The sequence below is a fragment of the Chenopodium quinoa genome, unplaced genomic scaffold (assembly GCF_001683475.1).
Source record: "Chenopodium quinoa cultivar QQ74 unplaced genomic scaffold, ASM168347v1, whole genome shotgun sequence".
Lineage (NCBI taxonomy): Eukaryota > Viridiplantae > Streptophyta > Magnoliopsida > Caryophyllales > Amaranthaceae > Chenopodium > Chenopodium quinoa.
Window position 1 is genome coordinate 7,596,718 of NW_018742951.1, and position 25,546 is coordinate 7,622,263.

Consider the following 25,546-nt stretch of genomic DNA (forward strand, 5'->3'; position numbering starts at 1 on the left):
AGCGTATGAATCATTCCAAGTCACAAAGATTTCTATCAGGTATATAGTCCCTAACAGGTAGCGTGCTATGATTTCGCATTTGTTTGACACCCGTGATTATATAAGAAGCCAAATCAGGATGAAGACCACGTTAGAAGAATCTTTATTCTTGGGGGAGATTCACGTTCAGCTATAACTCTATAATGTTATGTACAGTTGTACTATACGTAAAAGACTTCCATTATGAAAATGGCAATTTGCAAGTTGCATAAAAAACCTAAAGAAGGAACAACCACCAACCGCGTTACAAATCAATTTAAGTTTGACACTGTGCTATATACTCTTTGCATTCATATTATATACGAGTAAAAACAACAAGATAGTGGAAATATTTTACTTTGAATGAAACAAACACAATATTAGAAGTAAGTTGTAGTGAATGAGTTTTCTAGAATTAGGATATTTGATAAAAGTTGTCCCTTAATAACTTTCCAAAATCATCAAATATTAGCATATCATTAATTATAAATTTATAACTCCGTAAAATACACGGACAATGCAATAACTATTCTATATAAAAAGAGAACATAAGCAAAAGGTAAAATAACAAACGGCTATCTTTGTATGGAGTACTTTTTAAAAAAATTTAGTGTAGAGAGAGGCTCTAGGATGAATGTAAATAATTTATACGAGATTTGATATTTGGATTTGAGTATCACCTTTTAAAACATTAAATCAACCGAGCCGGTTGATCATTCACCCACTTTGTACGGAGTATTTAGTAACAAAAGAATGACAAAACCTGTGGGTGGAGAGGCCAATTCGCCCAGTTGGCGCCCACACTACATTATTGCTTAACTTGGCTCTATGCTTAGGCTTTACTTCATTATAACAACTCTATTCCAATTTCGGCTAACTATCAGTCAACTAAGATAGAACTTCCATAAAGTTATACAATTGAAACACGGTTCCACTCTATTTCAAATCATGTATTGAACCTCTTAGATTCATATAAATTTGATCAGAAAAAACTGTATATAGTTGCACATTGAGTGAGCTGAACAAACTCGTTTCAACGAACAATAATGTCGTCCCAATATACGATTTTATCTTATGTTCTACTGATAGTCTCCCTTACAGCAACTGCTGTTTTGTCAGCAGACAGTGGCCTGCAGGTTGAACTAGAAGCTTTGAAGGCGTTCAAAAACTCGATCACCAACGACCCTCTGAGTCAATTCTTAGGCTGGAATAGCAGCAGTCATCACTGCAACTGGACTGGCATATCCTGTGACCCATCTACGAGCAATGTGATTGTGATATCCCTGATTGAGAAGCAGCTCCAAGGAAAGATCTCGAGTTTTGTTGGTAACTTGTCGAAACTTCAGGTTCTTGATCTAACCTCTAATGCTTTCTTTGGTCAAATTCCTGGTGAACTTGGAAAATGTTCACAGCTTATAGAACTCACTCTCTTTGATAATTCTTTTTCTGGCAATATTCCACCACAACTAGGCAATCTTTGGAACTTGCAATCACTAGACTTAGGAAACAACTTTCTTGATGGAATTATCCCTGATAGTATCACAAACTGCATAAACTTAGGTGCACTTGGGCTGAACTCCAATAAATTTACTGGTAAGATTCCGTCGAACATTGGAAATCTGGAATCTCTTCAAGTTTTTATTGGTTATAACAACAGCTTTGAAGGTCCAATACCTGATTCTGTAGGAAGGCTGACGACATTGCGAGTTTTAGACTTTAGTCAAAACAAATTATCAGGTAGAATTACTTCTTGGATAGGGAACTTGACAAGTTTAGAAACGCTTCAGCTTTTTGAGAACTCGTTGTTTGGAGAAATTCCGCCTGAAATTGGGCAGTGCAAGAACCTTACCCTTCTGAACATTTATAGCAATAGTTTTGTAGGAAAAATCCCTCCTGAACTTGGGAATTTAGTTAACCTGAAAGAATTAAGGTTGTACAAAAATAAGTTGACTTCAGTGATTCCAAAGTCCTTAATCAACTGTGATTCATTGACACATTTGGAGATTTCAATGAATGAGTTAAGTGGGAAAATACCTTTTGAAATTGGGTTTTTACCGTCGTTAGAGATGTTGATGTTGCACTCTAACAATTTCACTGGTTCAATTCCTTCTTCTTTAACCAACCTGAAGAACCTGACATATTTCTCAGCAAGTTTCAATTTCCTTACAGGAGAAATACCATCCGATATCGGGAAGCTTTATAACTTGAAGAACCTTACCTTGAACCAGAACCTACTAAGTGGCCCAATTCCTTCTAGTATAACCAATTGTACACAACTTCTTGCTGTAAGCCTTAGTTATAACAGGTTAACTGGTGAGCTCCCACTTGGTTTAGGGCTGTTAACTAACATGACATTCTTTTCGGTAGGAAGAAATTCCATGTTTGGTAACATACCAGATGATATTTTTGACTGCACTAGTCTTGAAACTCTTGATTTGGGGCTAAACAACTTCAGTGGACCGCTGAAACCAAGTATTGGGAAAATGAGTAATCTGAGGAGGCTGCAACTTCATTCAAATTCTCTTACAGGGAAGATTCCAGCAGAAATTGGTAATCTTAGCAGGTTATTTACACTACAGATAGACAGAAACAGGTTGTCAGGCCGAATACCAAGTGAAATCTCAAAGCTCTCTCTCCTCCAAGATCTTGCCTTGCATGACAATGGACTAGAAGGTGAAATTCCAGAGGAGTTATTCCAACTCAAACAGCTTACTATACTAGAGTTGCAGAACAATCAGTTCACTGGTCAAGTCTCATATTCCATCTCAAAACTCGAGCTTCTTTCAACCTTGAATCTGGGAGGAAATAATTTCCATGGGCGCATTCCATCAGGCATGGCTAAACTTAGCCGTCTAACAATGTTGGATCTTTCTCACAACAATTTCAGTGGGTCAGTTGCAGGACTAGTTATTGCAAACATGAAGGGATTGCAAACTTACCTCAACTTATCACACAATTCTCTGTCAGAAAAAATTCCTGAAGAAATTGGCATGTTGGAGATGGTACAGTCCATCGACATGTCACACAATAATTTCTCAGGACTTGTTCCAGCAACACTCAAAGGCTGCAGAAACCTGCTGAACCTTGATTTATCAGCGAATGAGCTTTCTGGTTCACTTCATGAGGGTATGTTTGATGAGACGAATCCTCTTACAAGCATGAATCTATCAAGAAACCAGCTCAATAGTCAGATTCCTGCAAGTTTGGCAAAGCTGAGGCAACTGAATTCACTTGACCTTTCACAAAACCAATTAGATGGGCCGATCCCAGAAAAGCTCAATGACCTTTCAAGGTTGAAATTTCTTAATCTCTCCTACAATCATCTTGAAGGTGCTATTCCTCAAAATGGTGTCCTCCAAAACTTCCCTGTATCTAGTTTTTCTGGAAACAAAGGGTTGTGTGGCACCAAACTTCATCGCTCTTGCACCAAGAAGAGCATCTTCAATTCTTTGAGAAGAAAAACATTGTTAATTTTGATACCCCTTTTGTGTGCATCAGTATTATTACTTCTTATAATTGTCACCCTGCTTTATAAGCAGCGACAACGCAATCAAAAGAGAAGTATCAGGGAAGTTGAGGGACTTGAGACACCTGAGATAGATAATGCAGGAGCTTTAACATTGAAGAGATTCAATTCAAGGGATATAGAAGTTGCTACTGATAACTTCAGTGAAAGCCGTGTTCTTGGTAGCAGTAATCTAAGCACTGTCTACAAGGGAACATTGCAAGATGGAATAATTGTAGCTATAAAGAAGCTGAACTTGGTACAATTTGCAGCAGAATCTAACAAGTGTTTCTACAGAGAAGCCAAAATCTTGAGCCAGCTAAAACACCGAAACTTAGTCAAGGTTGTTGGCTATGCTTGGGAGAGCAGAAAGTTGAAGGCTTTAGTTCTAGAATACATGGAAAATGGAAATTTAGAACAGATCATTCATGATCCTTCAGCAAACCACTCAAATTGGACTTTATCAAAGAGAATTGATGTGTGTATCTCGATAGCTAAAGGATTGGCTTACTTGCATTCAGGTTACGACATTCCCATAATTCACTGTGACTTGAAGCCTTCAAATATTCTCTTGGACAAAGATTGGGAAGCTCATGCCAGCGATTTTGGAACTGCTCGAATGCTGGGTGTTCATCTTCCCAGTGGTCTCAGCAGTACCACAGTGTCAGCATTCAAAGGCACAATTGGCTACATGGCACCAGGTAGTTCTTCTGCACCAGTTCTCTGTCTATTAAGCAATTCATCAGTTGCATATACATAAACTTTATAGTTATTCATTTCCTGAATTGCTGTTTAGACAGGACACAGTTGCTAAGCTTAACTATATTCTTTCTGCAGAGTTTGCGTATATGAGGACTCTTACAACCAAAGTAGATATATTCAGCTTTGGAGTTATAATCATGGAGTTCCTCATGAAGCAAAGGCCAACAGGTCTTACAGAAGAAGGTGGATCACCGCTCACCTTGCGTCATCTGGTAGAAAAGGCAATGGCCGAAGACAGGCCACTTAGTGTTATTGACCCTGATCTATCTTCAAGTATCACAAGAAAAGAAGAAGCGATTGTCAGAGAAATTCTTAAACTAGCATTGTCCTGTACCTCCCTTAATCCTGAAAATCGACCTGACATAAACTTGGTGTTGTCGTGTCTTTTTAAGCTAGATAGTCCCATAAGCTGTGAAAACCATGACATCCATTCGTCAAAGTAGATTGTGGCATGAGTAAGAAATTTTTCTCTGATAAGAAGTCCTGTTATGATTTTATGAATGGTGATTTTCCATCTTAACATGTTTCACTTTACTCACATAATATTTTTGTGTACGGTGATTTTTCATCTTGTCATTTTCAAATTTTTCTCGATTTATTTTTTAATGAGAGGTGTTCATGATTACTACTTCTATGCATTGCACAAAACTACATTGATCCATTTAACTCCAAATTATGGAAAAAAAAAAAAGTCTAGATAATAATTGCTGTTTCACAAGAAATAGTTCATGTAGTTATTACAGGTACAACTGTCAATCAGTTAGAACAGAAGCCAAAGTTAGAAACTGCAGATTCAAAAAAAATCAGGCTTAAATTACCTCTTTCAGTTTCAAACTCAAACTCACTACTGACTAATTTCAAACACAAAAGATCTAGTCATCAAAGGAGGAGCATAAAGAGGCAATCCTAGCTAGAAGCTACCTCAGCTTCTTCTATAAAAGTTACCTCTGAGCCTCTGGGGAAATATATAAAATGATTCTACTACATACTACGTAGATCAGAGTCATTTTTAGCATTATGTCTGTACATTACTACATACGGAGTAGTTGTTATGGCGTTGGTATCATATTGTCGTCAATGATTGTTCATATTGTCCTCATCTCCCATGATTGAGGATATATATAAGTGCTCTTCCCTATTTCCAAAATCCTAATTTAATATATGAGTATGCGATTATTAACCCCAAGATGCAACCTGTAAAAAAAACACTCCAATTATCTCGTAAAAAATTCATGTCTCTATGTACTCAAACTATTCTACAAGTTCTTTGGTCAATTCCATTCCAGCTTCAGAAAATTGTACTTGTATTTATTATGAATACACTCCAGGAACTTAAGCAAGAAAATTAAGCAATCTGCAGTATTTGACTCGCCTATACTTCAGGAATTCAACATGCTCATTGTTTATATATACTACTTGTAGAGTATACTTCGATGCAACTTGTCAGGGAAAGAACTTTCCGCAAATATTAAACTTGAAACTGGTTATATTCGTTACTCCCGATCTATTTTACATTTTGTAAAATATGATGTTAAATAAGTTTATCAACACCCATTTTTCTGTCTAAACCATGACATTCATTCATCAAAGTAGATTGTGGAACGAGGATTATTATTTAATCTTATAAGAAGGTGCTGTGGATTGTGATTTTCCATCTTAACACTCCAATTATCTCATAGACATTTCATGTCTCTTCGTACTCGAATTATTCTAGAAGTTCTTTGGTCAATTCCTTGCACCAGGAAAGCTGTTCCGGCTTCAGAAAATAATGCTTAAATTATTCTAGAAGTATTGATTATGAATTCATTCCAGGAACTTACACAAAGAATATTAAGCAACATGCAGTATTGGACTTACCTAGACTTCAGGAATATCACATGTTCATTGTATATACCAGTGAAGTATACTTCGGGAAAAAAAAAAAAAATGCAACTTGTCAAAGAAAACTGGTTGTAGCAACTTACCACTCACATTTGTACGGGAACAAGTTGAAAAGACGCATATTAATTCTTAGCTTGCTAATCATATCAAACCTGCAGGAGACGATAAATGTATGTTCCTGATGAGTTAAATTCCGCGATCCACTAACTCTTAGTGTCAATCTACTTCATGTGGATAAATGTAGGAAGCAACAGGGTCAAGGTCAAGATGATGATCACAATCATAATCAGCAGTTAAGAAGAATTAAACAATGTAATTAGCCATTGTATATTACCTGCACTACCAGACAAAATACATAGGGTGCTGGTGTAGGATCTGAGGATGATGTCCTCTGGAAATAACCTACAGTTTTATCAGTTTGTATAGCAAGGGCAAACATGAACCATATAGCAATTTGCTGAGATACCTTGCTGCTGATATCAGTAAAAGGGCATTGTTGACTAAAAAGTCATAAACGTCGGGCTAACAGGCTTCTAGTTTTTTTTTTGTTTTTTTTAATCTTATACAGCAATTTGCTGAGATACCTTGCTGCTGATATCAGTATAATCTCATGCATCAAGCAGCAAAAAACCAGTAGTATAAATAACAATCACACCATCACTTTAAAGCATTCACCACTAGAAAGTTAAAAAAATGGCATTCCAAAGTTTTGTTTACTTCCCCACTTTTATTATAATTCTATATAGAATAGCAACAACTGTTATATCAGTAAAAACTAACTTTCAGGTTGAATTAGAAGCCTTACAGACCTTCAAGAAATCCATCACTATAGATCCTCTTGATTCATTGTCCAACTGGACTACCACAAAACACCATTATTGCAATTGGACCGGCATTTCCTGTGATACATTTACAAACAATGTTGCTGAAATAAATCTTAGAAAGAAGAAGATCGGAGGAAGACTATCCGGTTCCTTGGGGGCCCTATCTCACCTTCAGGTACTTGATCTATCCTCTAATTTATTCTATGGTCCGATTCCTTCAGAGCTGGGAAACTGTTCCCAGCTCATGCAGTTGAGCCTTTCTGATAATGTCCTCTCTGGACCAATACCGTCAGTGTTGGGAAATCTCCCAAACTTGACATACCTAGACTTGGGAAACAATTCCTTCACCGGAAGCATCCCAGACAGTATTGCAAACTGCACATCCTTGGAGCAAATTGGGTTGAGTTCAAACAATCTTACAGGTAAAATTCCACCCAACATTGGAAATTTAGCTAGTCTCCAAGTCGTTATTGCTCATACAAATAATTTAGAAGGTTCTATACCTGAATCCATAGGAAAGTTGACAGCATTAAGGACTTTAGATCTCTTCCTAAACAAACTATCTGGGGTAATACCAGCAACATTAGGCAACCTGCCTAATTTGACATATCTAAACTTAGGAAACAATTTCTTAACTGGAAGTATCCCTGAAAATTTCTTCAATTGCACATCTTTGGAACAACTTTCACTCATTCATAATAATCTTACTGGAAAAATATCATCTAAGATAGGAAATTTAGCTTACCTCCAAATTTTCTTTGCTTATTCCAACAGATTAGAAGGTTCGATACCTGAAACTATTGGGAAGTTAACAGCATTGACTGCATTAGACCTTAGTGGAAATCAGTTATCTGGAATAATTCCTCCCAGCATAGGAAACTTGATAAACATACAAACCCTACATCTCATGGAGAATAAACTTACCGGAAATATACCACCTGAAATAGGCCGCTGCAGAAATCTAACTAATCTGATTTTGTACAGCAACAAAATAGAAGGCAGCATCCCTCCAGAGTTGGGTAATTTACGTAACCTGCAAGACCTAGCACTATATAATAACAAATTAACTTCTATAATCCCCAAGTCCTTAGCGAACTGCAAACTTTTGACAACCTTAGAAATTTCAAACAATCAACTAAGCGGAATTATACCTCCTGAGATTGGATCTCTACCATCCTTGGAAGTGTTGTTTCTGCAGGTGAACAAACTGACAGGCCCAATTCCGTCTTCTTTGACCAATCTAACAAACTTACAACTATTTTCAGCAAGTATGAATTTCCTCACAGGGAAAATACCATCTGATATTGGAAAACTTCTTAACTTGAAGGACATTAGTCTGAATGACAATCTATTAAGTGGCTCAGTCCCTAGTAGCATTACCAATTGTTCGAATTTACTCGCTATCAGCTTATCTTATAACATGTTAACTGGGAGGATACCACAAGGTTTAGGGCGGTTGTCCAACATCACATTTTTTTCTGTTGGATACAATTTCTTGTCTGGAGATATTCCAGATGACCTCTTTGATTGCTCCAATCTTGAAACCTTAGATTTAAGCACTAATAATCTAAGTGGGCCTCTGAATCAAAGGGTGGGGGAACTAAGCAAGTTAAGAAAGTTGCAACTTTTTCATAATTCGTTTACTGGGAATATTCCACCAGAGATAGGTAATTTAACAATGCTGATCAGCCTAATACTCCACACAAATAGGTTCACAGGCCAAATTCCTCCCGAACTCTCCAGGCTCTCGCTCCTTCAAGCCCTTACTTTGAATGATAATGCAATGGAAGGTGAAATCCCACAGGAGTTTTTTCGACTAAAACAACTAAACATTCTTAAGCTACAAAATAATCAGTTTAGAGGTCCAATCTCAGAGTCTTACTCTGAATTGAAGCTTCTTTCAACTTTAATCCTAAGTGGAAACAATTTCCAAGGTTCCATTCCAAGACACATATTTGAACTAAGCCCGCTGTTATCACTTGATATCTCCCACAACAATTTAACCGGGCCAATAATAGCAGGCATGAAAAGCTCACTAATGTACCTGAACCTATCACACAATTCTTTGTCAGAAACAATTCCTGAAGATATCGGCAAACTGCAGATGGCAGAAGTCATCGACATCTCACATAATGATTTGTCAGGAACAATTCCTGAAACAATTAAGAATTGCAGGAACTTACTCATCCTTGATATGTCAAATAACAAGCTATCTGGCCCCCTTGGTGAGATATTATCTGATATGGAGTACCTCACAAACTTGAACCTGTCACAAAACCAAATCAATGGTAAGATTCCGGCTAGTTTGGCTAATCTAAAACATCTAAGTGCAGTTAACCTTTCATGGAACCACTTGGAAGGTGAAATCCCTGAGAATTTCAGTGCTCTCTCCAGCTTAAAACATCTGAACTTATCTTACAATCAACTTGAAGGCCCTGTTCCACAATCCGGTGTATTTAAGAACATGCCAGAATCCAACTTAGCAGGAAACAAAGGTCTATGCGGAACCAAATCTCTTGGTTTGTGTACCGAAAGAAGCCATGGCCAGTCTCGGCACAGTCTGTCAAGGAAAACGCGGCTGATTATGATACCTCTAGTTTGTATTTCAGCATTGCTGCTTTTTCTAATAGCAATCATGTCTTATAAACATTACCAGAAGAAAAGGAAACTAAAAAAACGTGAGACTTGTAACGTAGATTACACTGCAGCTTTAGTCCTTCAAAGATTTGAAACAAAAGATATAGAAACAGCAACTGAATTCTTTAGTGAACACAACATCATCGGCAGCAGCAATTTAAGCACTGTGTACAAGGGCAGATTGGAAGATGGACAGATCGTAGCTGTAAAGAAGTTGAACTTGCAGCAATTTGCAGCAGAATCTGACAAGTATTTTAATAGAGAAGCGAAGGTTCTAAGTCAGCTGAGGCACAGAAACTTGGTCAAAGTTATTGGTTATGCATGGGAAAGCAGGAAATTGAAGGCTTTAGTTCTTGAATACATGGAGCAAGGAAATTTAGATAAAATCATCCATGATCCTTCAGTAGATCGCTCAACGTGGACCCTGTCAAAGAGAATTGATGTTTGTATCTCAATTGCTGAGGCCATAGCTTATTTGCATTTAGATTATGACTTCCCCATTATTCACTGTGACTTGAAGCCTTCAAATATTCTCTTGGACGGAGACTGGCAAGCTCATGTTGGTGACTTTGGAATGGCGCGAATGCTAGGTGTTCACCTCAACTATGGTGACAGCGCTTCTACTGCATCAGCATTTGAAGGCACAATAGGCTACATGGCACCAGGTAATTCTACCCCTAAGTCAGTCTTTTCTGTAGTTGTCTTTACACTATAAGGTCTTTGCCAATATTAAATATTCATTACAAAGCTAGCAACAAATAATCATGCTTTTCCTATTTTCCAATACAAATTAGTCCAGAAAATTATATTCATTATTGAGTCTAGGCACTCCACCCATTGATATAAATATACGAACAAAACAAAAATCTCATAACTACATCATCTAATAACTAACTGTGTAGGAATAATGTCACTGATGTTATGTCAAAAAGCACAAAAGCTTGTATGATTCTATGATGGGTTGTCGTTCCACTTCTCTCAAAATACATCTCAAAAATCGTCAATTGCTAAATCTAACAACTGCTATAAAAAGTTAGGATAATTTATTCATCAATTCAGAGGAAACATATATAATGCAAGTAGCTAGAATACAGAATCAGAACAAGATAACCTCATACTAGCCAAAGTACCTAATCTAGTTTTATAATTAACAAAAGCTATTCGCTGCATTCATATTTTCAGCATAGCAGTTAATTTAATTAAGCTACACATACTTGAGCTTCCATCAACCAGTTCAAGACATCCAAGCAACATAAACTTCGATGAAGTTATTGTCAAAAAGCTAATTTTGGCATTGTTCAAGTAATATCTGATGTGATGAAGTCCTTCGCTTCCTGCTGAAAACATGTTGCATTGTCAATTTATCATAAAACAAGTCTCTTATTCTGCCATAAATGTTTTTATCTGCAGAATTTGCTTATATGAGGACTGTTACCACCAAAGTTGATATATTCAGCTTCGGAGTAATAATCTTGGAGTACCTTACAGCACAAAGGCCAACAGGTCTTGCAGAAGAGGACGGATTACCAGTCACCTTGAACAACATTGTAGAAAGGGCCATTGCAGAAAACAAACTACTTCAGGTTATAGACCCAGCTCTAGTTTCAAACATTACTGAAAATCAAGAAAAGGCAGCAGAAGAGCTTCTGAAACTAGCCCTTTTCTGCACCTCGTCTGCTCCTGAACAACGACCTGATATAAAATCTCTGCTAACTTCACTAAAAAAGCTTAAGGTACAGCAGAATCGTCAAGATTGACAATATTGCCCAACTAGAGAGGGGTATGAAATGATGCCGTTATTTCGTTGTTTTCTTGGATTAAAGAACATAAACAACAAGACAGAACAATGGAGCATTAATGTTACTACATTGATTTAAAATTAAGCTCAACCATGCTTTTCCTTTACCAACAGTTATGTCATATGATAAAATTATGTACACAGATTATTGTATCTTCTTTTTATCGATGGTATTCAAATAAATTATAATGTATGCTTTTGCTTGATTGAAGAAACTGTGCATCTTATGTTCAAGCATATCCGAGTTTTCTTAGAAAATTATAAATTCACAATCAGAAAGAAGGTTTAAAACCATCTCCAACGCTGAGACTCAACTTTTTGAATGAATATTAAAATACAAAATGAGTTGTTTTTCACATCCAATGGTAATACTCAACCCACTTCTCAATTTAGCAACTCATGTAATATATAAGTGAACTGCTAAATATCGCCCGCAAATCTCTACATAAAGCCCACAAATTTGAAGTGAAATGACACTTTTGCCCACAAATTAAAAAACACACTCTCATTTTCTCTCTACTCTCATTTTCTCTCTCTAAATTTTTTTTTAAATGTCGAGGCGGCAAGGCAAGGAACTGGTAACACCGGTGGCGGAGGGAAGGCGGTCTCGCGGTGGAAAGGTATTTTTAAATTTAAAAAAAAAAACAAAATAAAAGCGGGAGTTGGCGGCAGAGCCACGGTGGCGGCGCCTTACCCAAACGCCAGGGCCACGGTGGCGGCGCCTAGGCAGGATGTCTGGGCCACGGCGGTGGCGTCTTACGTGGACGCCGCCACCGTGGCCTAGGCGTCCTGCCCGGGCGCCGCCACCGTGGCTCTGGCGTCTAGGTAAGGCGCCGCCCCCTTTTTTTTAATTTTTTTTTTCGTTTTTTTTTAAAATAAAAAATTTTCGGGTTTTTTTTTTCATTATTTTTTTTTTGGGAATTTTTTCCAGTTTTTTTTAATTTTTTTTTATTTTTTTGTTTTGTTTTCTTTTTTTGTTTTGTTTCAATTTTTTTGGTTATTATTTTTTTGTTTTTTTTTTGTTTTTTCTTTGTATTTTTGATTCTTCTGTTTTTGTTTATCTTTTTCATTTTTTTGTTTGTTGTTTATATTTTTTTGTTTTTTTGTGACACACGACCATGGAGAATTTTAAATATGAAATGGCTATACATCGTGCCATGTCACCGTCTAGAGTCTTCGAGAGAGTTCTTGATGTCGTTCTTTTGAGTGTCAATTGCCTTGTTTATTCTCACGAATAGTGTATCCAGAGCAGAGGTGGAAGAATCAATCCAGTCCTTCGAAGCTCTATGAGCGCTCTCAACTCTACATGTTGTAGTGTTTCCAAAATGAAGAACTTGGTTTGTCCAATATTTGACAAACTTTTCCCTCTGAGGTATCCACTGCTGCATGACTTAGTTTACTATTGCCGGGCACCATTGGTACGCATCTTTGAACTGCTCCAACGTTCGATCGTACTCTGCCTCCGTGGTAGCTTGCAGGATCTTCCGCCACTTACCATTTACCAATCTCTCTGCAAAATCTAAATTCTTGTTGAAAAATTTGTAGGCTTTGACTTTCACACAGTTGTTGATGTGCCATGTGCACAGTAAATGGCTCGACTCCGGAAACAGCTCCGCTATAGGGGCAAAGAGACCTCCCTCATAATCACTGGCGATGGCTGATGGCTAAACATTTGGGCCGATGTAATTTCTCAACTTCTCCAACACCCAACAGTAACTCGCAGCCGTCTCATCCTTGATGACTGCATAACCAATCAGAAAGTTCTGGTTCGTTGGAGCCATCCTAACCATCTCAACTAGTGGGAACTTGTACTTGTTTGTCTTGTACGTTGAATCGATCAAAATCACAGATGGCCAAGACGTGACCATATCAGCACAATCAAGATGCACAAGGAATAAATGAGTCACCTCCGATGTGTCTTCATCAGATTTAAACCAGAATAGGTAACCACATGCTTATGCCTGGTGTAGAAGCTACTGTATAGGGTTCCTTCCCTTTAACCGTTCAAACCTCAATTTCTGTCTGACGTTGTAGATGTGTCTTCGATTTGGCTGGTCTTCAGGAAATTTTTCTTACACAAATGCCAATATTTTAGCAGGCTTCACTTGAGCATCACTCATTTCTTTAACAACTAGCTTTGCAGCAGGACTTAGGCCGCTTAACTGTCGATGACCCACTTCATATACTATCATCTCATGGTTGTGATACCCCCATTTAGAGTAACCCTTCACTTCCCAACCGTCACAACTTTGGTGTTGTCGAACCTTTACTTTAAACTCACACCCACAACCTTTCCGCTTTGTATCAAACCGAATTGCTGTACTGAAATCTTGTTCCTCCCTTTTGCGATAACGGTCGCATCTCAAAATGCGATCCATTCTACCATCCCGTTGAGATTTATGAGTTGCTACTACTAAACAAAAACCAAATCTAATTGCAACCTGTTTTGCCCAATCAATCGCTTGTTGAGCATCTTTGAAGGGACCATCATGTACAAAAATCTCACTATAATCATTTCCGTCTCCACCATAATCCTGCAACAATGACATATTATTTTTAAATACATATAATTATATTAATATTAAATTAATACATTTAACACAAAATTTCCACATAAGTAATTTCTAAATTTTTTTATTTGTAAATTTCATTTCTATATTTAACGCATAATACATTTATTTTCCAAATGTACACAAAATTAACACAAAATTAACACATAAGTATGTAAAAGTATTCATACACATACAAAATTAAAACATAATTTTTTTTTTTTTGAAATTATTAAGACATATATAATTTCATTGTTAAAATTAAAACATAATTTTATTAACACATATTTAAAACATAATTTCAAATTAAAACATAATTTTGTTTTTTTTTTTAAAAAAAAATTATTAACACATATTTAAAACATAAATTTACACATACAAAATTAAAACATAATTTTTTTTTTTTTTTGAAATTATTAACACATATTTAATTTCAAATTTATCAAAGTTAAAAAACATAAAAAAAAAACAAAAACAAAAATAAAAACAAAAACTTTAAATAAAATTTAAACAAAAAAAAATTACGAAATGTGGCGGTGGCATCTGGCCAGGACGCCGCCACTGTGGCTGTGGCGCTTGATCGGTTCGCCGCCACCGTGGTTGTGGAGCCTTGCTGGGACGCCACAACCGTGGCTATGACGTTCCAGCCAGACGCCACTACCATGGTAGCGGTGTCCTGGCCAGGCGCCACCACCACGGTGGCAGCGGTCAGGCCATATGCCGGCCAGCATTTCGTAATTTTTTACGAAAGTACCACGTATTCTGGAGATGATGACGGCTCTCCGGTGTCCCTCGACGATCCAGTCCTGCTCCACATTTTTCGTGAGAGATAATTACATTTTTGGTAAAAATTAAAAAAAGGGCAAAAGCGTCAAAGTAAAAATAATTGTGGGCTTTATGTAGAGATTTGTAGGCGATGTTTAACAAATCCCTTTTCTGGTTCCCTCTAAGGTTTCTTCCTTGAGAGGGTTTTTCTAGCTTTCATTGCTAGTTTTTTTTTATTTTTTTATTTTTTTTAAAGGTTTTTCTTTACTTTCTCCCTCTTCTCTCTTTCATTCTTCTAGTCCCAATTGTGAATCTTTATAGGGGCTTCCACTAGTGTTTTTACCGGTGGTAATTACATCGGTGGAAGCCCCTAAATCTTTTGAATTACTTTTAATAAATGAATCTCATCTTTAAGATGGTGGTTATACTATTAGGCTTAATTTTTTTATTTGTTCGTCTGCTGCGAAGGATTGAAGATTTAAGGTTTCATAATCTCCGGAAGAATCAATAAGACCATATGAGTATTTTCATTCAAACAACTATTCATCAATGGATTTCAACCCGAATTAGTGCTAACTCATAGATGGTATTGCTTCGCATGAAGTTTTTTTTATTAAGGCGATCATTGATCGAATCTACGATGTAATTAGTTTTGAAGTGATTTGTACTTCTGTTGGACTTTTAGATTTCAAAGGAATTGGTTGTAAGTGCCGGTTGGCTATTTTTTACTAATGAAATCTGTTTTCTTCAATTCTAGTAAAAAAAAATAAAAAAGATGTTCAACGTTCGTTTATGATAAATTTAAAGGAAAAATTGAAACTAATAATCCCACTTTACGTGTTTTTCCGAAAACAATCCTACCTTTCAATATTCCAAAAATAGTCCCACCTTTGACATCAACATTCTTTTAAAAAACCTTTTGACCTCCAACCTGTTTTACAGGTTAATTTTTTTTCTTCATAAATCTATCTCTTAGATCTTAACGACCACCACCTCACTGCCACCATTGCCACCCCCTTCCTCACCTCCCTGCAGCTATCCCCACCTCCCATGCATTCCCCCTCCTTATTAGTCACCTCCCCACTACCACCAAAACCACCATCTCTCCTTCAACCAATGCTAGCCTTCTATCACCACCATCCCAACCTACATCTCACCTCGTCACAGCTACAAGCCACATCATCTTACGACTCAATTTTCATTCGAATTTTTGTTGACTACTGTAAATTAACTTTATTTTTTATTCAATTAAAAAAATTATACCCATTTTATTCAAGAATAAGCTCATAGGCCGCTTTAATAGAGACTCAAGAGCGTAACTATAAAGGGGCTGACAGGGGCCTGACCCTTTGACCCAACCCCATGGCCCATATTTTTGTTATTTGGCCCTTCTAGATTTTTTGGATATATAGAAATGAGCCCCTTAAGTTATTATTGAAATTCTTTAGCTCAGATGGTAAATTGGCATAAAATTAATACAGAAGGTTTAAGGTTCAATTTTTTTTAGCATAGACAAAAATGGCTCTTTAACTCTTTTATTTTAGATTCTACAAGCTTCCTCGTAACTTCAACCATATTAGATCTTTCATCTTTTTTTTTTTCAATCTTCTACTTAAATTCAATCGTGTAATCTTTTTTTTCCTTTTATAGATTACCACCTTTATTCTACAAATTTGATTTTTTTTTTTCTAATTGTGCAGTGATAATTGGCCTTTAGATTAACGTTTTTTTATATGATATGATAGGTATAATCATGAAATCAATAACTCTTAAATTTTTAAAGTGCATGAGTGGTTGATAGTCAATAAGTGAATTTTACACTGGTTTTATATATAGAAAATGAGATTGCTAATAATTTTAGCATGGAATTTATTATTCAACTGTCGCCCCCTCTAGCTTAAAAATCCTTGTTCTACCCTAGAATAACTCATAGTAAGCATCAATGGAGGAAAGAGAAGGGGAAGGGTGGGGCTAGGTTAGGCCGATGGGGGAGGGGGGGTTTTCCATGGGGGGTGGGGCGCAAGCGGGAGAAAGAGGAAAAAGAAGAGGAAGGCTAGGCCTTTTTAGATTTTAAGGTCTTTTTTAACCACAAATAAAACGACACATTACAAATCACCTCCTCTAACTGGTTACTAACCTCACAAAACGAACATGCCCCATTATCTCTCAATTTTGAACAAAACTTGTTTATCACATGACATTTTAGTAAATGAATCAATAACTTTAGGAAAAATACACTTTAATAATCCCAACTATGGGTAGGGGTAAAAGTTCGGTTTTCGGTTTGGTTTATAGGCCAAACCGAAACCGAGCCACTCTAGTTCAGTTTCTGGGTTTTAGAAACCAAACCGCACCAAACCATATAACTTTCGGTTTCAAAAGAAAAAACCGAACCAAACCGAATTTATGGGCCTTGTTTATTTGGGCTTTAATCTGCAATTTTTGTGGGCTTAATCATATAAATATCATATTCATCAACATAGCAGTACTGCAGTAGCATAATGAGATTTAAACAACATTAACAATTCAACATTCTAAAACTTCAAAGTTCAAAGTTCTAATTCAAAGTTCTAAAAATTCAACACTTCATCCAAAAAAAAAATTGTTCAACATTACAACTTTAACAATTGAAACCAGTAGCATAACAACAACAAGCAGTAGCAACGAGCAGCAGGCCAGCAGCAACATCATAACAACAGGTTAGCAGCAGAAGTAGGTCAACAGCATAGAGCAAGACAGTAGCAGTAATACAGAAGCAGCCCAAGCAGGTCAGCAGTAGCAAGTCTAGCAACTCTCCCCATATTAGCAAGGCAGTAGCAATATCCCCACAGTAGGAAACCTTAAACAATTGAACTTCCACCAACTCAAAATGTCAAATTCATCAATATCCTCCGCTGTATCCTCCTCCAAATATTTGTCTAACTCTATTTTTGCATCTCCATCTCTCTCACACTTGTGTTTCTTATACTTAACTCTTTAAGACTTCAATCTTCTTATGTTTGGGACTCAATGGAGTTTTTTCATCCTTACTTGAAGACACTTCCTCCCTATCCACATCATTAGCAGAAGAAACACGATACTCCTCATACAACGCATTCAAAGCTTCCTTCACATTATCAACCAACTTTGATGCAACAATAGAATCATAAATTTCAATTATCATCCACTCAACATAATCAAGCTTATTATAACGAGGATCAAGGACAACGACAATAAAAATCAGGAAGTTTATTTTTTCTGGATCACCCCAATACTTTTCATATTTTTCTTTCATTCTACAAGCCATAAGACACATATCCATATCATCACTTGAAACCAAATCTTTCATAAGTACAGCAACACTCACCAATTCATGAAAAAAACAAATTTGAAGTGACATATAAAGAGCGAGAGACAAGCAAGGTCAGATCATAAAAGGCTTGTAGAAATTCAGAAAGTCTTCTCACATTATTCCAATCATCAGAATCAGGGCTATCCTTACCATCCCTCTCATTCAAATCAACTACATATTGAGGGTCTTCCTCAGAATACCTCTCAAAAGCATCCTCAAGCTCAATAGCAGCATTCAACATCAAATAGGTGGAGTTCCACCTAGTAGGCACATCAAGGCACAATCCCTTTTTTGTGTTGATTTTTTCATGTAAGACACATTTTTTAAACCTTTGCAACCTAACAAGAGATTGTTTGATAAACCTAAAAGCATGCCTAACACGTTGAACCGACTCATTAACAGTTTTCAACCCATCAAAAACAACCAAATTGACAATGTGTGCAACACAACGCATGTGAAGGAAACGACCCTTAAGAACCCCAGTTTTCCACCCATTTATTTTCCTTCTCATATACCCAATTGCAGTATCATTTGAGCTAGCATTATCAACCGTTATGCACATGACATTTTCAAGCCCCCAATCAAGCAAACACTTTTCAATTTCTTTGCCAATATCATCACCCTTATGACTAGAAATAGGACAAAAATTCAGAATTCTTTTGTGTAATTTCCAATTATTATCAATACAGTGGACAGTCAAGCACATGTAATTGATTTATTGTATAGAGGTCCATGTATCAGTGGTTAAAGAAACTCTTGAATTACACCTTTTTAACACATTTTTCAGCTTTCGTTTTTCTGTTAAATATGTTTCAAAACAATCTTTGGCTACTGTAATTCGAGAAGGGACATTAAATCTAGGTTCCATTACACCACAAAAGTGTCTAAAACCTATACCTTCAACAAACTTAAATGGAAGTTCATCAACAATCACCATAAATGACAAAGCTTTTCTAATACTACCAGCATCAAATTTGTGGTATGTCAACTCAGTAGTACTACCACTTGGTACTTTAGCACTTTTGAATGAAAGAATACTTTGTTTTGAATCTTTAGGGGTGTTAAAGGGATACTTACGACATCGCGAATTGTGAGCCCATAACACACTAGTGCCGTTTTTCTTTGCCCCACACTTGTAGCTCATCCCACAATACTTGCAAATTGCATGCCTTCCAGAAGGTAAGTCTTCTTTAACAAAGTGCTCCCAAACTTCAAAATGCTCTTTCATCCTCTTCCTTTTTGCTCCCTGTTCTTTTTTCTGATTTTGAGAGACTTGGTCAGTCTCATGTTCGGATTGAGGCTAGTCAGGAACACCACCCACATTGGTTGCCATTCAATAATTCGTAGTTGAATAGCAATTTCCAGTACTGTAAGAATACATGCAAACTCACAATTCGTGATTTGTTTCATTAATTCGTCAATTGACTATATAATTCAAAATTTCACGGAAAATTCAGAAAAAAAAATACCAGAAAATTCAAGGGAACGAACAGATCTGAATGTTTAACTAATTTGTAGATGTAATTTGTAATTTTATCATGATTCAAACTCATCTTTAATAGTAATTTTCGTAATTAACAGTTTAACACTAATCATAATTAAAACCCTAAAATAATTCGTGGTTGAATAACAATTCCCAGTACTGTAAGAATACATGCAAACTCATAATTCGTGATTTGTTTCATTAATTCGTCAATTGACTATATAATTCAAAATTTCACGGAAAATTCAAAAAAAAATACTAGAAAATTCAAGGGAACGAACACATCTAAATGTTTAACTAATTTGTACATGTAATTTGTAATTTTATCATGATTCAAACTCATCTTTAATAGTAATTTTCGTAATTAACAGTTTAACACTAATCATAATTAAAACCCTAAAAAATATGAACATCAAGCATAAATGAATAAATCCATTATCGCAATTCATATGCAAAGATTAAAACTTAAAAGCATACCTTTGGACGGTGGAGTGGGTGGACGGTGGAGTGACGCCGGTGAACGGTGGAGAGTGAGATTATGAGACTGTGAGTAGGGGTGAGAAAGTGAGAAGTGGATCTAAGAACTGAGAAGAGTGAGAACACTGAGAAGGAAGAATCGCAAATCGCAATAGAAAAGGGTATTTTTTATTTTCTTTATATACTTCAGGTAAATCTGGCTACTAGGCTAGGGGAACTTTGGACCTAAATTTCGGTTTTTTTCGGTTTTTCATTTCATCAAACCGAAACCAAACCGAAAACCGAAATTTTTTTTTTAAAAAAACCAAAACGAACCACTTTCGAAAAAAACCGAACCATATTTCTTATTCGGTTCGGTTTTAAACTGAATTTCTTTCACCTCTAACTGTGGGCGATTTACTTTTAATAATCTCAACTAAGGTTTATTATCTAATAATCCCAACTATGCTATGTGTTTGCTTCCAATGGTCCCAACCGGCCAACACCAAATCAACAAACTGTTATAACATGTTACCATGACACGTGTCAATACGTGATTGGTCCAAAGTAAAAATAAATAAATAAATTAATTAAAAAAAATACTAAAAAAAATCCCAAAATTCCCAGCCAGCCACACCGCACTTGTACACCATCACCAACATCAGCCCCTTAATCCCCTCAACACCAATTCCAACTTGCTCCACCGCCTACCTTCTCGCCACAATTGCAACGACACCCACCAACTACAGCAGCCCCTTATCGTTTCAACCACCAACCCGATAACCTCGCTGCCCCTACACTCTCCTTTGCGCACCTCTCACACCAGATCGCTGCACAACAACTTTGTACCCACCAACTAAACCAACCCCACAATTATCTTCAACGCCAGCCTCAACAATCAACAAGAACTCGCAAGAATAGAGCAAAATTTAAATCGCCGAAACCACCAAGTCGACCTTCCTTGAAACCACCCAGGAAGCTCTCCATTTTGAAATTGTCGTCGCCATATCGCCGGAAAATTAAACCTCTGTGAAGGAGGCGAAATCTAGCGAGGGAAACCTCGAAATCGACGTCGTCGCAGGCGTGGATTGGGTATTTGGGTCTCTAGAGGTTGAAGATGAGGTCGGAATTGAGAATGCGGTGGTGTGCGATGAACGCAGAGAATTGTTGGCGGAGGAAGCGAGAAGGCTGGGGTTAGATGGGTTGTGTTGGTGGTTTTGGGGTCGGGGACGGCTGGCTGGGTGGTTTTGGGGATGGGTGGTAGAGGACGGGCGACCGTTTTTGGTGGTTAAGAGGGGTTGGCCGACCGTTTTCTGGCGAGATTGAAGGTTGGGGTTAGGGTCCTGGCGAGGTAAGGGGGTGGGGAAAGAGTGGCTGGAATTTTGGTTTTTTTTTATATATTTTTTTATATAAATCTTAATTTTGGACTATTCACATATTGACACATGGCGATTAAAACAAAAAATAAAAATAAAAAAAACTCGTTCAGTAGGTCACCGGTCATTGGGACCATTGGAGGCAAACTGACCCCGTAGTTGGGATTATTAGAATATAAACCTTAGTTGGGATTATTAGAAATAAATCGTCTATAATTGGAATTATTAAAGTGTATTTTTCTATAACTTTTATCCAATCACTATCAATTGTTGAACTCATATTAATGAAAAAGTTGTTGATTTATTTACGAAAATGTCATATCATAAACAATTTTTGTTTATCATGAGAGAAACTTGTATTTTCTCTCACAAAATCGGTCAACACTTTTCAAAAAAAAAACAAAAAAAAAGTAAATAAATTATTTATGAAATATTTCAAAAGTAAGATTCTTTTCAAAAGAACGTGAAAAGGTGGGATTATTAATTTCAAATTTTCTAAATAAAATGTATCAATAAAATAGCATATGAATCAAGTTCTATTTGTACCAAGTATATTATGGAGTACTACCTATATATTAACCAAAACAAGTCACATAGAAAAAAATGCAATTGAAAAGTTACTCCATTTATTTCATAATAATCGCAATATTTTGACCGACACACATGCCAATGCACAACTTTGACCATTAATATTTGTAATTATATATTATCAAGAAGGAAAAATTAACAAAAATAAACTCAATTATTTACTCCCTTCTCATTTTAATCTTAACCTAAAATAATCTCACCAATTTGGGCAAATCTTCTCAAAATACTGTCCCTTAACTTACCTTTTACTTGAATTATCGGTTATCTTTTCGACATACTATTTGTTTCTCTAGTTGTTCACCTTTCACCGTTTATCACTTGAATCTTCTCAAAATAATCTCATCACTACTTGTTCTTTCACAAATTTACTAGATACTCACTTCTCTAATTTCTCTTCTACCTCTTGTTCTTCTCTCATGCAAATTCCTTAAGTTTGCTAAGATTCCTCAATTAACAGGATACCAAGTAAACGTTAAGGAACGTTAATATTAGAAGGCTAAGAGATGTATCTAATCCAATACTACTTGTTCAGGGATTCCTCATTCTTTAAATCTCAAGCACAAAACTTTCCAATTCAATTTTTGTTCTTTAATTTGGTACATTATTTTTCCACTCACAAACTCAAATCAGGCATTAATCATTAGCTCACTTATCCAACCCATCAATCAAAACCTCTAAATTTTATCATAAATACAGCAAAACCATCGACAATGAATATTTACATTGTATGGGTCAGTTTTATTGCATTCATTGCAATCCATACTTCTTTACCAGTGTTGTTGTTTAGGTATTGGACTATTGGCACTTCAAGACTACATGCCGCCGCTATGCGTTGGTTTTCATATCTAATGTACTCCTTCTGTCTCTTATATTTTGCCCCATTTGCCATTTGTAGTAGTCCTTATTTTTTGCCCCATTCTATTTTGGGCCTTATTCCCTTATTACTTACTGACTTACTAACCTCATTTAAGCCTATTAAAACCCTAAAACCTCAGCCGTTTTTTCCCTTAATCTCCTCTTAGCCCCTCTCTCTCCTAAAATGGTTTTGTCTCTCTCTCTTCCATCACCTTCTCCCTTCTTCCTCCGTTACAACCAAGGCTCATTCTTCTCCATGGTTGGAGTATTATTTTTGCCAATTTTTGCCCTCTAAATATCCCAAATTTTGCCGATTTGCTCAAAATAATCTCAACTATGGATTATTTTTAAATAATCCGAACTTTAGGGGTCATTAATTTTTACTGAACCCAAGTGACTGATAACTTGTAAAAGAGGTAAAAAAAAAATTGGGTTTAAGGTACATGTGTCACTACGTAATTGGTTGAAAAAATAATAATAAAACAAAAAAAAAATAAAAAGGAAAGAAAACCCAGCCCCCCACTAAACCTGGGCACGGGCTAGGGTGGCCCGCGTGCCGCCCGACCCCAGGCACGGCCTGGCACGCCAATCGAACTCCGTGCCACGGGTCGTGCCACGGACAGCCTTCTGGGTTTCCAGGCACGGCCCGGCACGAGCATGGCCGTGGCCCGCCGTGCTGGCACGATGGCCCGGCACGTGGCACGGTGTTGGGCACGACACGCAGGCACGAGGCCCGCCGGCACGGCCCCCGTGCCTGCCGTTTAAAACGTTAATATTACCGTTTTCCAACAGCCGTTAACGGCTATATTTTAGCCAAATTGCTCCCCAAAATTTCTATAAATACCCACCTCCATTCACTCCCAAATCACAAAATCACAATCTCTTCTTCTAATCTCTTATATTCTCTAATACTCCTTAATATCTTATTCTCTTATATTCTCTAATAATTCCCTTAAATTCTCTAATTATTTTCTTAATATCGGAAAAAATTAAAAAGTTCGTAATCGTAATTAGTGGAGCGTTGAAGCACGGTTGTAAGATCTAAACTAATCTTTAATTTATTGTTTTTATTGTTATTATTAGAATAATCTTGTTTAATTATTATTGTTGTTAATTGTTATTGTTATTGTTATTGTTATAATTGTTGCTATTAATTATTATTGTTGTTACAATTATTGTTATTATCTATTATTGTTGTTATTGTTATTGTTATAATTGTTGTTATTAATTATTATTATTGTTATTTTTATTGTTATAATTGTTGTTATTAATTATTATTATTGTTAATCAGTTTTTATTAAAATTCTAATTGTTAATTATGGCATCGAACAACCCATCATCTAGGGGAAAAGGCCGACTTGGCCGTAGTAGTAGTTCTAGGGAACCACCTAATACAACGAGCCCCCAAATTCCGAGTCCAACCAATGACCCCGGTTACTTCCCCCCGGGCTATGAGCCATTTAGGCACAATGGTAGTTCCGGTTTTCAACTCTATAATATGTCAGGATTTCCACCACCACTACCAAACCAATTTCCACCACCACCACCAAACCAATTTTCACCATCAAACCAATTTCAAAATCCACAACAATTCCCACAATTCGGTCAATTCCCACCTAATTATTTTGGTGATCAACAAAACTATTATTCTAGCCAAAGTAGCCAAGAAAGTACCCAAATTCCCTCCGGTTCTACCCCTTCTACTACTACTAACCAAAACACACATCATGAATGGTTAACCGAAACTGAGATGCTACTTTTGAAAAGCCGAAAGAGTGATGTATGGCGTTGTTTCCTCCTAAATAAACCCCAAACACATGCAAAATGTAAAACATGTAATGGTGTGTTCTCGGCAGTATCCAAATCCGGGACGAGACACTTAAGTAGACACATGAAAGCTTGTGCACAACCAGCTAGTGATCCAACCTAGCCAAAAATTTCCCTATTCCATCCATACGGCTTTACCTACAACTATGAGAGGGATAGGGATGAACTAGGAAAAATGATAGTACACGCCGAACAACCTTTTCTTTTCTCGGAAAGTGACCCATTTAACACTTACATTAACAAAGCACTACAACCCCAACATAAAAGAATCTCTAGGAAAACCGTTCGTTCCGCCGCCATGAAAAACTTCCTAGAGTACAAATTGCGGTTACAAGTCGAATTGAGGGACCTTAACTGTAGAGTGTCTATGACAGCCGATGCTTGGGATAGTAGTTATAAATATCACTATTTATGTGTGACTTGCCATTGGGTAGATGATCAATGGTTGTTACAAAAAAGAATAATACAATTCAAAATGCTTGAATACTCACACACTGGCATTAACATTGCTCACCATTTAATGCAAGCAATAGACGAATACAACCTTCGAGATAAAATGATGTCTATGACTTTTGACAATGCAACCTCTATGACAGACACAGCTAATCTTGTCAAACAAAACTTAACCGATGTAATATTAGACGGTGATGCTCTTCATACTAGATGTGTTTGCCATGTACTTAACTTATGTGTACAGGATGGAGTTCGGGCAATTGGCCCATACTACAACAAAATCAGAGATGCTATTATGTCTATTAATAGCTCAAACATGAGGTACCAAGAATGGAAGAGTTTTCTAAGACAACAAAAGATAAGGGCAATAAAAATCAAAACCGATTGTCCAACTAGGTGAATTCCACCTATGACATGTTAACCAAGGCAATTGAGTAC

The 25,546-nt window shown here is 36.7% G+C and overlaps 2 protein-coding genes across 2 annotated transcripts; both read left to right on the forward strand.

The window, feature by feature from the left end:
• Positions 1–877: 877 nt before the first annotated feature.
• LOC110728612 (LRR receptor-like serine/threonine-protein kinase FLS2) lies at positions 878–5,131 on the forward strand. The gene is made up of 2 exons (XM_021908255.1): positions 878–4,224; positions 4,361–5,131. Exons 1-2 carry the CDS (start codon positions 1,065–1,067, stop codon positions 4,726–4,728), a joined length of 3,528 nt encoding a protein of 1,175 aa, XP_021763947.1. The 5' UTR covers positions 878–1,064; the 3' UTR covers positions 4,729–5,131.
• A 1,272-nt stretch (positions 5,132–6,403) lies between these two features.
• LOC110728670 (LRR receptor-like serine/threonine-protein kinase FLS2) lies at positions 6,404–10,342 on the forward strand. Its single transcript, XM_021908314.1, has one exon. The coding sequence runs from the start codon at positions 6,860–6,862 to the stop codon at positions 10,340–10,342; it is 3,483 nt and encodes a 1,160-aa protein (XP_021764006.1). The 5' UTR covers positions 6,404–6,859.
• The last annotated feature ends 15,204 nt before the right edge of the window (positions 10,343–25,546 follow it).